The 14,002-nt window shown below is 40.8% G+C and overlaps 1 protein-coding gene across 1 annotated transcript in view; it reads right to left on the bottom strand.

The window, feature by feature from the left end:
- Cit (citron rho-interacting serine/threonine kinase) overlaps window positions 1-14,002 on the bottom strand; it is a 165,823-nt gene that overhangs the window by 27,730 nt on the left and 124,091 nt on the right. Inside the window, exons 26-29 of the mRNA XM_013014323.1 lie at window positions 9,317-9,514; window positions 8,644-8,837; window positions 5,975-6,110; window positions 3,570-3,674 (exon numbers count right to left, since the gene is read on the bottom strand). Of these exons, the coding sequence (XP_012869777.1) occupies window positions 3,570-3,674; window positions 5,975-6,110; window positions 8,644-8,837; window positions 9,317-9,514 (633 nt within the window). The remainder of the gene's footprint in view (window positions 1-3,569; window positions 3,675-5,974; window positions 6,111-8,643; window positions 8,838-9,316; window positions 9,515-14,002) is intronic.

Here is a 14,002-nt window from a genome sequence, read left to right as displayed (position 1 = left end):
AAAAAAAAAAAAAAAAAGCTGGAAATGGCACTGTGGCAGAGTGCTAGCTTGGGGGGGGGGAAGGTGACAGGGGAAGCTCAGGGACAGCAACTTGGCCCTGAGTTTAAGCCCTAGGACCCGCATTAAAAAAAAAAAAATTCAGGTAATTGGCAGATGTATTTAGAGTCCAGTCGAGAAATGGAAATATCCCACTTGGACCACATACAGACTACACAGACTTTGAAAGATTCTCTTTGATTTGCCAGACAAGTTTGGGGAAGTGGGGAGGGATTCCACTTAGGAAAAAAAAGAGTCATTTGAACTGGTTATCTGATTCACAGAGATAAGAAAAATAAGTTATCTCTCACGGGATTGTTGGAAGGACAGTATAATTTAATTCATATAAAGTATACGGGTATCTTGCATATAGTAAGAGCTAATTAGGTATTATTTGGGATTTTTGTTTGTTGTGTTTTATTTTTGCAGTGCCGGGATTAGATCTTTATGTATGCTAGGGAAGTACTCTACCACTGAGCTACCTCCCTGTCCCTTATTTATTCTGATCATTAAACAAGGCACTTTTGGTTGTTTATTAATCAATATAAATCTCTGGTTTGGGTTAACTCTACCCATACTATTCTCCAATTTCATGAGTTTCAATATAATAGAATCAATGGGTAGAGGCGGTAGATTAAAATTAGCTCAAAATTAGAAAGAACTTCCTAAGAATTGGAGTTGCTAAAAAAAAAAATGGGTTGTGATATCCATATTCACTGTAAATATTTGGCGGCTCAACAAGGCCTGTTTGGGAGAAATATTGGGGAAGGAATTTTCTACCTTGACTGGAGGCATTTGACACAAATTAGTAATGGATATTTTTTTCCTCTGGTGTTACTTCCAGTGGACCAGTAGTGATTCTAAAGTATGGTGTCAAAAGAGCTGCAAAGGCCATTTCAGGTCTCAGAGCAATGAGTTAGGAGAATGGCCCATTAGTAAAGTTTATCAGAGGCAGGTCTAAAGAGAAGAATGGTTGGAATTTGGACTAGATAACATAGCAGTTTCTTCTACTCTGAGAAGTGTAGGCCCAAAGGGTAAAGCACTTGCCTAGCAAGCACAGGCCCTGTGTTTACACGCCAGTTCTGCCGAAATAAAAGTCTCTGCACCTATGTTGAGGACATTTAGATTGAGCTCTGGGTTGGTGTTTATCAAGTGTACACTATAACCAAAGGATCTCAAACACCACATACTTTCAACGGTCTGCAAATTCTGTCAACCAGATGTCTGTGCTCAAATATCTATCTGTGAGGTACAAACTGGGAAGCTGGAAATGTTCCTATGTAGGTTAGAAGTGAGAACAAGGGGACTGAGTCAGGCTCCTAGTGTTCTATTCCTGGCATGGGCACTGACTCACCATTTAACCTTGGACCAAATTAGTGAACTATCAGGGCCAGCTGCACCCCCTGGGTGGGGGAGAGAGACCAGGACAAGCAGGAACATGGATTATTTCTGTTCTGTTGCTAGAATAATGGGCAACAGCACTGATTATTTCTGTTCTGTTGCTAGCATGTGCCCAAAGTGGGAACATTGCTTATTCATTCCAGATAGAAGGCTGTCATTCTCCATTTGACCACATGGTACTTTGGAAAGTTCAATTACTGGTTGAGAATCTGTAATCCAAAACTCCCAAATCTGAAATGCTTCAAAACTTTTGGAGTGTCTCATGAGTACAAAATTCTCTGCCCAAGTGGGTGCCGGTGGCTCATACCTGCAATCCAAGCTACTAAGGATGCTAAGATCTGAAGATTGTGGTTTGATGCCAGCTTAGGCAAAGAAGTCTTATCTCCAATTAACCACCAGAAATCTGGAAGTAGAGGTGTAGTTCAAGTGGTTGGACACCAGCCTTGAGTGAAAAAGGTTAAAGAACAGTTCCCAGGCCTTGGATTCAAGTACTGGAGCCAAAAGAAAAAGAAAAATTCCATATCCGATCTCACAGTCAAAATGCAGATGTACTGAAAAGGTATAAAATTATTTTCAGTTTGCACGTGTTTTTAGTCTAAGCTGTATATTGGAGTATAAATGAACTTTGTGTTGTGGGTTCTATCCCTGAGATGGCTTATTCTACACATGCATATCTCTCAACTAAATAAAAATCTGAAATCCAAAATACTCTGACTCAACTATGTTGAATAAAGGACTCAATCTGAATATTGTTCTTGGGGCAATTTGGTGGATTTCATTCATATGTGTTTGTGTGCACAAAACTTTCATTCATTTTTTTTACCATGGCAAATAACATATAACATAAAATCAATCATTTTTACATTTTTTTTCTCTCCTGCGTGCGTGCGTGCGTGTGTGTGTGTGTGTGTGTTTTTCTAAGAATCAAGTCCAAGGCCTCCTGCATACTAGGCCATCTTAACCATTTGTTAAGTGTACAATTCAGTGATATTAAAAAATGTTGATTTTATTGTACAACCACTTCCAGAACTTTCTCAGATCCCCACCTAAGCTTCATGTTGTAAAGTATTTTATAAGACACTTTTACAATCACCTGCAATATGTTCACTACTTTGCCAACTTAACAGCATGGCAGTTACTTCTATCTGCAGAGCTCCTTAGGATCTATGAGTGGGATAAATATAACAGGGAATTCTGGGTAACTGAACTGCCAGGCTCACTATATAGTTCAAAGGGAACCCTCTTTGGAGTTCAACTTTTCATTAAATAGCTTCATGAAGTGCATTTGTAATTCAATGTATGGGTTTTAGGTTGGGGATGGGATCAATTTAATTAGCAATTTCCAGAGTTGTGGGGAAAGACACATGAAATAACATGGGGGGGGTAATGCAGAGATCACTTTGAACTTTTTATATGTCAAACGCAGAGCATAATTTTTTAAATTGAATTGAGCACATGTTCAAAAGCCCTCATGAAATGGAGTGCTCAGCAAATCTGATCAAATCTCAGACCAATGTAGGAAGCTAATTGGCATAAATGTTCTAGCAGCATGAAAACTTAATAGACTTTGAATATTAATTTCAAACAACAATTAAACTCAATATCTATTCAGCCATGTGCTTGATAAGCCTCTTTCAACACTGCCTTACTGCCAGCTTGACACTTTGTTCAACACCATGGAGGATACAAATGACAGAGAGACCCATTGCCTTTCAAGGCATATTATTTTCATGGGTTAAATATCTTCCAGAAAGCCGGGTGCTGGTGGCTCACGCCTGTAATCCTAGCTCCTCAGGAGGCTGAGATCTGAGGGTCAAGGTTTAAAGCCAGTCTGGGCAGGAAAGTTCCTGAGACTCTTATCTCCAATAAACCACTAGAAAACTGGAAGTGGCGCTGTGGCTCAAGCAGTAGAGCGCTCTCTTTGAACTGAAGAGTGCAAGGACAGCGCCCAAGCCCAGAGTTCAAGCCTCATGAAGGACCAAAACAACAACAACAACAACAAAATATCTTCCAGAAAGTATTCTATGATCATCTGATTTTGCTTTTCAATTTCAAAATCTGACCACCTAAACAGACCAAATTTTCATGTGCAAGCTCTACCTGGCTCTAATTCCCACGTGGGTTTCACTCACCTCTTCCAGAAGCCTTTGCTTGAGCTCTCGTTCAGTCTCGAGCTTCTGCTGTAAGCTTCGGGCGTTCATTTCTAGCATGGCATGCTTCTTCTCCAGGTCATTGAGCTGAGCATTCGAAAAAATTGGCCATGATGCCACAAGTGCATATGTGAGATTGATGGGGAGGGAAGGGGACGGTGTTAGTATGGATTTTTTTTCTCAACATCCATAAACCTTCACATAGGAATGATAACCAAATTCAAAAGGTCAGAATATAAGCATCACATTTGGAAAAAATGAAAGTTCACATTGCAAGTTAAACCTCCCTCAGGAGAAGAGGAATGTCTCTATGGGACTGGCCAAATGTGTGCCTGTCACAAGGCTGAGTGCTCAACAATCTGTTCCTCCGACATGTTTTAACTGAATTTAATTAAATAACCATTTGCTGGGTGCTTACCACATGTATGGCATTATGGTGTGTAGAAAAAAAGGCTGGCCAAGGATTTTCAAGGATCTTTCTATCAGGTCAAGAGGGCTGGGGGATGCCTATAACTACACAGGTACACTTATCACAACTGCTTGTCAGATGACTGCTTGATAAGTGAAGTGTGAAAAAGAGAAATTTATCCCAAGTCCGATCAAGCAAGTATGGTATCAAAATGTCTGGAACCACGTAGGGCTTGGCAACTGAATACTTACAAGGATAGTCAACTAACAGGCACTGGTGGCTGACACCTGTAACTCTAGCTACTTAGGAGGCTGAGATCTGGTAAGACATACTTACTTCCAACTAACCAGCAAAAAGCAGCAAATGTGGCTCAAGTGGTAGAGCCAAAAAGCTAAGTAGGTGCACCAGGTTCTGAGTTTAAGCTCTAGTACCAGCCTCCCAACTCGCCCCGCCCCTCTCTGCATAAAAAGGAACAAGAAAAAAATTTTCCCCATTAAACATATATCTCCAAATAACAAATGTTCTCTCCTCATGGTTAAAAAAAAACAAAGCAAAACAAAAAAAAAACATGAGGCCAATCTCAAAACTCGAAGTGTTTCTAAAGGATGAGCTGTAGCCTTGAATCCTATAATTCTGTCTCTATGAATTTCCAGTAAGAAATAATCACAGATGTTTGAAAAGATTTATGTTCATCACAGTATTATTTATATGGCAAAAAAAAATTGGAAGAAACCCAAATTTCCACTATAAGGCAAATGCTTAAATTAGGTACTTACATACAATTTTATTTTCTCAGAATTACATGTTCAAAAAATATTTAATAACTCAGGGAAAGTCTCCAGTTATATTATGTTTAAAAAAATAGAGAGCTATAGATATAGTAAGTACCTAGGTTTATAAATATGTGTTACGCATATGCGCACAACTACAAATAAATTCACCACACAAGAAGGGAATGGGTTTTTAGTCAATTTTTTTCTTCTACTCTTCTGTGATTTCTCTATTTCCCACAATGATACTAAACAATTCCTCTTGTAAACACACAATAACAAAATTACATGACATATTAAAATTCAAACTGCTACTTTATATGTGTATAACATTTCTCAGATCTTCACTTATGTCACCTATCACATGGAAGTTACCTGTTCTACATCTCTTTCGAGACTATTAGATAATATCTCCAAAACACTAGTATATCACTTTGTAAACTATAACATGGGATGGTTCATGGACAGAACACATGTATTTTTGGTGTGAAATTAAATTCCTTAAATTCACATGTTAATAGTATATGGAGGTGAAGTCTTCCGGATTAGGTTTAGATGAGGTCAGAAGAATGGGGGTCCCCACGATGGCATTCGGGGCTTCATAAGAAGAGACATTTGAGCAAACACATTTACTCTGTCTCACCATGTTATGGCACAGTATCAAGGTACTCCTCAGGTGCCTGCCCTGTGTTCCTGGACTGCCCAACTTCCAGATAAACTCCCAGTTCTGCAGAAATCACCTTGTCCAAGTGTTTTGTTATAGTGACAGAACATGAACTAATACAGAATTATATCCCTGGTCTGTAACAGGTGGAAGCTGAGATGCCAACAACTGCCTCAGTAGAATTAGCGTTAGTCACAACTGCCATGTGCTTTTCCATGATGCTCAGCATCAGATGCATAAAGACTTGTAGAAATAAGATGCCAGAAGACAACAGAGATATTCATCCAGATAAAAATTTAGACTTTTGGGGCCCAGACAGATAGAACTGAAAACATTACTGACCAGCCATGATAATGCTCACCCACTATACCTATCTATGCTATGAGCTACCCAAAGCTGGTCCCTGTGAATCATTGCTGATGTTCTGAGAGTGAATGAACGGATGATTATGAAATACATTTGCCACAGATTGCATGTGAGTTTCTGCATACCTTTAAAAGATGGAAACATGTATTTTTAAAAGGCAGAAGGCATGGGTGCTGACCTTATCAGAGAGGCTCTCCGCTTTCAGCTTCTGTTCTTTGAGTGCCTGCTGCAGAGCAAGAATCTCAGCCTTGTGCTCCTTCACTGCCAACTCCACCACCTGGCGAGACTCAGTGATGCGCTGATCGGCTCTTGCCCTGCCAGGAAAACACAAGGCCTGCTTTCAGAAGCCCCACTACCACATGCCTGAAGGCCGGAGGCTCATCCATGTCTATGCCTGATGAGCAATTAAACAGGCTGGACGTCAGACAGATGCCCAACCCTGAGTCCTACCTTCAAATTACATCTTCCTTTCTGACAGCTTACAGAGCAAAAATGTGACCCACTTCAGACTCTGAGTAAAATTGCCTTTAAGCAGTAAAGTTGGATGAGTACTTCAGTCTGAAATCATTTCCAAATGCAACCAGGCTGAATAAAAGTATGTGGAAGGTGTCACACATTCCCATGGATGCAGAATGAGGCTCTCTCGCTCGCTCTCTCGCTCTCTCTCACTCTCCATTCAGGCGAATATTCACTGTCCTTAAGTCATCTGAAAGGGCTCTGGCTACTCATCGGGAAAACAAACTGAAATGTGAATCTGGTGAATGTATATATAAATAACACCAATTAATACAAAAATCAGCAGGCACTGGTAGCTGACACCTATTATCCTAGCTACTTAGGAAGTGGAGATCTGAGGACTTGAAGCCAGCTCAGGTCCCCAATTAACTAGCAAAAATCCAGAACCAGATACATGGCTTGAGTGGTAGAGTACCAGTAGTGAGGTAGTCATGAGCTGGAGGCCCTCAATTCAAGCTCTAGTACTGGCAAACAAAAGAAAGTATGCCAAAATCAAAGCAAACAGGAAAAGCCACTTCCCTTCCCCAGATAAGTATCATTTTTCCCTCTTCTACATGTTGACCTGTGTGCCTTCTCCAACTCTTCTTCTTATGCTATAAACTTAAATCCCACAAGCCTTCAAGAATAAACTCAAACATAACCTCCATAAATGTGTCCCCAGTTCTCCACTCAAAAGCAATGTCTCCTCGTCCTGTCACATGAGCATTGATGTGTGTTGCTCCAGCATGTATCACAACCTAATTTAGGGGATAAGTAGTTAACTGCATGGTTTATCTTCTCCACTAGACTCTTAGTCTCATAAGAACAAAAATTAAGAATTTTATATTTTATTCATCTCCGTATTCCACACAATACTAAAAAAGAAAAAAACCGTATGTGTGTAGTGGGGAGCCAAGGTCTTTCACAATGACTCCAAAAACAGACATGAAATGGAAGTAGGCTAATGCTAGTCTTTCTAAGTGCAGCCCATAATTATACTTTCCATGTGTGGCTGGTTATTCCTTGATGTGGAAGTCAGATCCGACCCACAAAATTTTCTCTAAGGGACCCAAGAAATAACTCAGAGAGGGTTCGATTGTGGGTAGGAAGGAAAGGAACATGGCTACAGCTTGCAATGACCTGGGAAGAACTCAAGGGTACAGAGAAAAAGCAGAGCCAGCATCTTAAATCAACAGCCCCTCATATCAGCAAACTCGCTGATAAAATCCAGAAAAGCATTATTTCTACCAGCTCCTCTTACAACTCTAAGGGTTCTTACCCTATACCTCCAATCTTTTCTCTCTTCCTCTTTTTCTTTTCTTTTTTTTTAAATGCCATTACTGGGGCTTGAACTTAGGGCCTTATGTTCTCACTTGGCTTTTTCAACTCAACGCTGACACAACTTGAGTTACACCTCCACTTCCAGCTTTTTGGTTGTTAACTGGAGATAAGAGTCTCTTGGACTTTGCTGCTGGGGCTGGCTTTGAAATTTTGATCTTCAGATCTCAGCCTCCTGAGTAGCTAGGATTACAAGCAACTTTGCCCTACCTCAGAGGACATCAGACAATGTCTAGGGTCACTCTGGACTGTCACCATTGGGGAAGGGGATTGCTACTGGCACCTAATGAGTAGAGATTAGGGTGATGCTCAAAATCCCACAATGCAGAACACAGCTCCCCACAACAAAGAATTATCCAGTCCAAAATGTCACAGGGCTGCAGATGGGGAGGCTTGGAGTAGTAGGAAGAACATGGCAAGTACAGGACAATAGGACTAAAAGGGCAATGGTCCTGTGACATGGCCACGTGGTCACGATGATAAACTTGATGCACATGTTTCTACAAAGAAAGCACTGTAGCACTGGAGGCATGACTCAAGTAGTAGAATGCCTGCCTACCAGTCATCAGGCCCCAAAGTCCAAATCCCCAGCACTGCCTTATAAACAGATAAATAAAATACAAAGGAAGCACTGAGATATTTAGCTTGACTACCAGGTGAATGGAAATCAGCCCCTGCACAGAATTCAAGTGATATATCACCAGGACAACCCACATACCATGGTCCACCTGAATCTCCTGGTCTTTTTTTTTTTTTGTCGGTCGTGGGGCCTGAACTCTGGGCCTGGGCGCTGTCCCTCAGCTCTTCAGCTCAAGGCGAGCGCTCTACCACTTGAGCTACCGCGCCACTTCCTGAATCTCCTAGTCTTAACCCTGAAAGATAGGCATCCTGGGAAACTTTTTACTCCAGGGCAACTGGGAGCACTGGTCAACCTGCTCAACATTCTGATGGAACTCCAGTGGCAGTCAGTGGCAGTCACCTGCCCCCTGGCCTTCTGCAAACAGGAAATCCCACCTGCTCTGCTTCTCAGTGTCCAGCATCCTCTGTAACTCTCGAACCCGGCACTCAAACTGGGACTTCTCGTCACCAAGGACACTCCTCCAGGCCTCCCACTGGCGCTCTTTCTCCAGCAGCTCATCGTTGAGGGCCTCCAGATCCATGACCTGTTCTTCCAACATTGTACACGTGGTCTTCAGAGCCTCCATCGTCTGCAAATCAGTACCACTCAGTTGTGCCTTGTATCAAACGAGGATTTCCTGGAGGTTACTTTTTGGGGATCAGTTTCAGAAAAGCACAAGTTCCTAACTACACAGTCTAAAATACAGCCTGTTTTTCATCTTACTGCTCAAGGGGGAAGGACAATGTAATGAATGGACGAAAGGCCATTTGTGCTGCCATCTTAAGAGGCAAACCCAAAGCCAAGAGGGAGGGAGGATGGGAGAGAGGAAAAGTGACCAAGTTTTAAAATCAAGTGGTTCACACTAGACTCCCAAAGCATTCAATATTATGCTTAATTATTTAAAAACAAATGAAGAAGAACACTGTACACTTTTCAAAATATAGTTTTCAAAACCCCAAAGTCTTGGCAACAAGAGATGATTGAAAAGGAGCCCATTTACCAATGAGGGTTAAAGTCTCTGCAGAAGGCACATAAGCTTTCTTCTCCAACCCTGTGTGCCCTCCTTACTTGCTTCTGGCTGGTGAGCTGCATTTCCCTCTCCGTGATCTCCCGGCGCAGGTGATCCACTTCACTTCGCAGCTGTACAATCTCATCATTGGCCCCGGAGGCCTCATCGAGTTGTTTGGACAAGTAGAAGTTTTGGTTGTTGAGTTCGGCATTATCTTCGGTCAACTGGTTTAGCTGCTCTTCCAGGTCTGTGATTACCTAGAGGGAGAAGAGAGTCCAGCCACACATCAGACAAGTTCATTGTGAGCAAGGGGCAGTTTCTAGAAACGTCAAGCTACGTGACAATGAGGAGCTGTCTAATATAGGAGCCAGATCTAAACCCTGACTTCAATTCAGTTCTAATATGCATGCGTTAGGAGGGGAAAGAGAGAGAGAGAGAGAGAGAGAGAGAGAGAGAGAGAAGCCCTAGAGCCAGGCACTGGCTATTGAGGAAGTTGAGTGAGATGTGGAGGTACCCAGTTCAAAGCTAGCCCTCAAGATTCCATCCGCAATTAACCAGCAAAAAGCTGGCCTGGAGGCATGGTTCAAGTGGTAGAATGCCAGTCATGAGCTTTAAAAAAGCATAGAGTGTGAGACTGTGAATTTAAGCCCTAGTCTGGCATTGACACAAAAAAAGGAGGGAGGGGGTAGAGAAAATTTTGATTGTATACAAAGGACAAGTTCAAATGAGGTCAAGTTAATATTGGGGGTGGTATCGCAAGCTTAGGAGAGAGGAAAGTCTGGCTCCATAATTGTTAATTAAATAAAAATGACCTTGACACCACCTGTAGGACACTGTCATTGAAAATGGTTACACTCTTAGCAAATGAAGCTTTTATCAAGAAAAACTGACACTGAAGGACACCAAGAGTTAGTTGAATAAAATCACAAGCAATGAATTTAATTTCATGTAACAAAGAGGAAAAACAAATCTTAAGGGACAATAGGAATGATTCTGAAACTACAAAACTGCATTATAGCACCACCATAATGGATTTCACTATACAGTTGGCTCTCAGCATACATGAAATTGCCATTTTACTGAAAGATCTAATCTGCTTGTACTAAATTATTTCCCTGCTCAATGGCAGAATGACTTCTGTTTCAGTGCGTTTAAGCTTTTCTATTCTCTTCGCCAAGGTTTTAGTATCGGAGCTTGCAGAGAGCTTTTATATAAAAATACTTTAGAAGTTTAAGGGCAATTTTCTAATAATAGTCAGAATGAGGTGCACAGGCCATAAATTAAATTTTATGCAACAAAAAGAAGTAAATTAAAAGGAATATGCCTTTAAGCCTACGGTTATTAATTACTTCCTATTTCCAAGCCTTGAACAGACTTAACTTGTGAGATCTTACCATTGTTTCCATGACAAATTCCTTATTGTAACTCCCTCTGATTATCAATTTAAAATAAAAATCTTCCCAGACACACGGAAATAGAGAACATCAATTAAGCTCATTTGTTCATTGTGGCTCAGAAAATGCAGCTTTTCATTTTGTTAACTGAACTGATAACCTTTTAACATAGTAAGTGGTCCAGTAATTTGCTTTTTCAAGGCAAATCTACAGTCATTCCTAATGTACTGCTTTGAGATATGCTGTGACCTACAAGAGGAGAATAAAAAAGTTATCTGGTCAGGTTTTCAGGTGAAGCACTAAGGTCTTGTGTCACGTGTGTGTGTATGTGTGTGTGTGTGTATACATACTAGCACTTGAACTCAGTTTCTATTACTTTTGCTTAGCTTTCTCGGTCAAGGCTAGTTCTACCACTTGAGCAACAGCTCCACTTTGAGTCTCATGGACTTCCCTGCTTAGCTTGCTTCAACCCTGATCCTCAGATTTCCATCTCTTTAATAGCTAGGATTACAGAAATGAGTTACTAGCACCCAGTTGTGTCACCCTTTCTGTGACATGGTTATATCTCCTAAAATCCCAGACAATAAACAAACAGTGCCCATTGGTTCAACAGGTCTTCCAGCTGGAACAGAGTGAAGCCATTCCTTCAGATACTCTTCCTACTAAATTGAATGAATGTCCCCATTCACTTCTGTGCTTCCTTCTATGTTTCCCACCAAAAAACACCAGTAAGAATGAGGCAAGACAGCTACCTATACAATGGATTCTGGAACCCCCAAGAAGCCACCTTGAAGTTGGCTGTGTTCATTTCTCCATGTATGACAGGAAAGTGAATAGCATGTCTACTCGTCTGTTTGTACTTTTGAATTTTCTTATATACCATTTGGTCCCATTCTACATGAAATATCAAGAAAAAAATTGCAGCCAGGTGCTAGTGGTTCATGACTATAATCCTACTTACTAGGAGGCTGAGAACTGAGGATTAGGGTTCAAAGCCAGCCCTCACAGGAAAGTGCGTGAGACTCTTAGCTCCAATTAAACATGCCAGAACTAGAGCTATGGCTCAAGTAGTAGAGTGCTGGACTTGAGCACAAAAGCTCAGGGACAGAGCCCAGACTCTGATTTTAAGCCCCTGGTCTAGCACCAAAAGAAAAAAACGAAGAACAACAACAACAAAAAAGAATAAAAACGGATACTGATTGAGGTGGTGCCTCCATTTTTAAAACTTCTTGGAAACAGACAAGACTACGGCAAACCTAGTCATCTAAGAATATGCAATTTACCTGCCATTCAAAATCATATTTAAGCCTTTAGGTACCTACTTCTTTTCATTAATTCAGTTAAAAAATTATGATGAGGGGGGAGGCTGGGAAGGGATGTGAAGGGTAAACAAAAGGAGGAGGCTGCAATGCTTGGTAAGAAATGTACGCATTATCCTGCCCATGTAATTGTAACCCCTCTGTACAGTACCTTCACAAATAAAATAAAATAAAATTATGATGAGGCCACTTGTGCTATCTCTTCTCTTTCTTGGAAAATTAGATTGCAAAAGAGTAAACAGGAAACATTTCAAAGCCAGAGAGGGCTGCACTGCATGAGAAGAACCCTTCTGTTCCCTGTTGTCAATTTTTCAAGGGTCTCGGATCTCTGACTTTATTCCTGGTATGTGGTGGTTCTCCATTTATTTGGTCACTGCCTCTAGTTTGTTTATTTGTCCACTTGAGGCCTGTGTGTCTTTGAGAAGCGCTGTGCAGGGATTGGAGACAATTCAACTCACTGTTCCCAAATCACAACGTATCACCTTGTGACCCTACTTCAAATGGCTGTGGAGTTGTGGTTACATGTTAGACATGTCTATACACACATATATTGAGTTGGCAAATACTAAACTGACTTTAAACCCAATAAGGAGTAAGTTAATGGTCTCCATGGTTACAATGAAAGGCAGAAGCAATCTCTAAAACTGCTCATTAAAGTAGGCATTAGTCATGCTTGTTGTTTTATAGATGGGGAAATTGGGGTAGCCTGGGCTAAGTAATTCCCCAAGAGCATGAGCTACTAGATGACAAAGCTAGAATTTGAACCCGGCACTGAAATCCAACCATCTGTGCTCATGGTCCCACCCTGTGTACCCTCTAACACAGGGAGGTGTTTAACTCAATATCTTGTTTGATTTGTCTTCTGGGTCTTTGTAACAGAGAAGCTTTCTTAGGTCTACATGGTGGCCATGAGTATATTCCCATGAGTATATTCTTTTATGAATCAGTTAACCTATAAGACCCAAAGACAGAGGGTATTAAAAAAAAATCTGAAGGATGATTCCATCTTTACCAAAAAAAAAAAAAATATATATATATATATATATATATAAAGTCATAAGGGCAGTAGCTTCAGAGGTGAGCACAGCTTTTCTTACAGGCTGTGTTTGCAGATAAAAGATTTTAGTGTCAGCCATTCTAAAAGAGAGGAAGGAGGGCATACATGCACACACACACACACACATATATATACATACATACACACACACATATATATATTATCTACTCTCAGTGTCAAAAAAAGAAGAAGAAGAAGAAGGAAGTACCCAAGATCTCTGAGCTTTATCTTTTCCTTCTCAAGGATAAGGCATAAACCTCACAGGGCTGGAAGATAAATGTTGACCCCTTTCATCGAATGATGAGTTAAAGAGAGGGAGGGGCCAGGAAAGGTGTCCAGCAGCACATCAGGGGTGAAGAAAACAAACAACAAGCACCAGGCTAACAAGACTCAGGAATGAAATCCTATTTTTCATGCCTAGTTCTTTCCTGAAGGCAATGATTTGCATATTATTTATTTTTAATCTTATAGCTGACAGATTGATTCATAATTAAAGCTGTGTCATATGCTTGCCCACCAACTCCCTCTAAAACAGACTTAGGTAGGGTTTTAGGTGCCAGATTGAATCAAATCCTTTTATAAATCCCTTCGAAATATAGAAATGGTGGGGAAAAAAATTCTTATTGCTCTCTGGCTTTGTGGAAACTGCCAACTGGGTGCTCCTATCAATTGAGTGATTACAGACAGTTCTTGCCAATGACCAAGAGAAATGTCATTGGACCATGCCAGAAAAGAAAGAAACACCCTCATGTAACTATAACCCCTCTGTACAGTATTTTTACAATAAAAAATGTAAAAAAAAAAAAAAAGAAACATCTATCACCCTCCCCTAAAGTATTTTAAAGCAGCCTTGAACTTGCAAAAGTTATCACTGTACTTGTACTATGGTGGCCAAAGGTCCCAAAGCAGTGGATTCTAGGCTTTTTAAAAGTCACAGAGGCATTTTTCCAGATAAAAGATTATGCTATAAAGCCC

Source organism: Dipodomys ordii, unplaced genomic scaffold (assembly GCF_000151885.1).
Source record: "Dipodomys ordii isolate 6190 unplaced genomic scaffold, Dord_2.0 Scaffold23, whole genome shotgun sequence".
Lineage (NCBI taxonomy): Eukaryota > Metazoa > Chordata > Mammalia > Rodentia > Heteromyidae > Dipodomys > Dipodomys ordii.
Note: the sequence above shows the minus strand (reverse complement) of the source record. Positions and strands in the feature narration are given on the sequence as shown.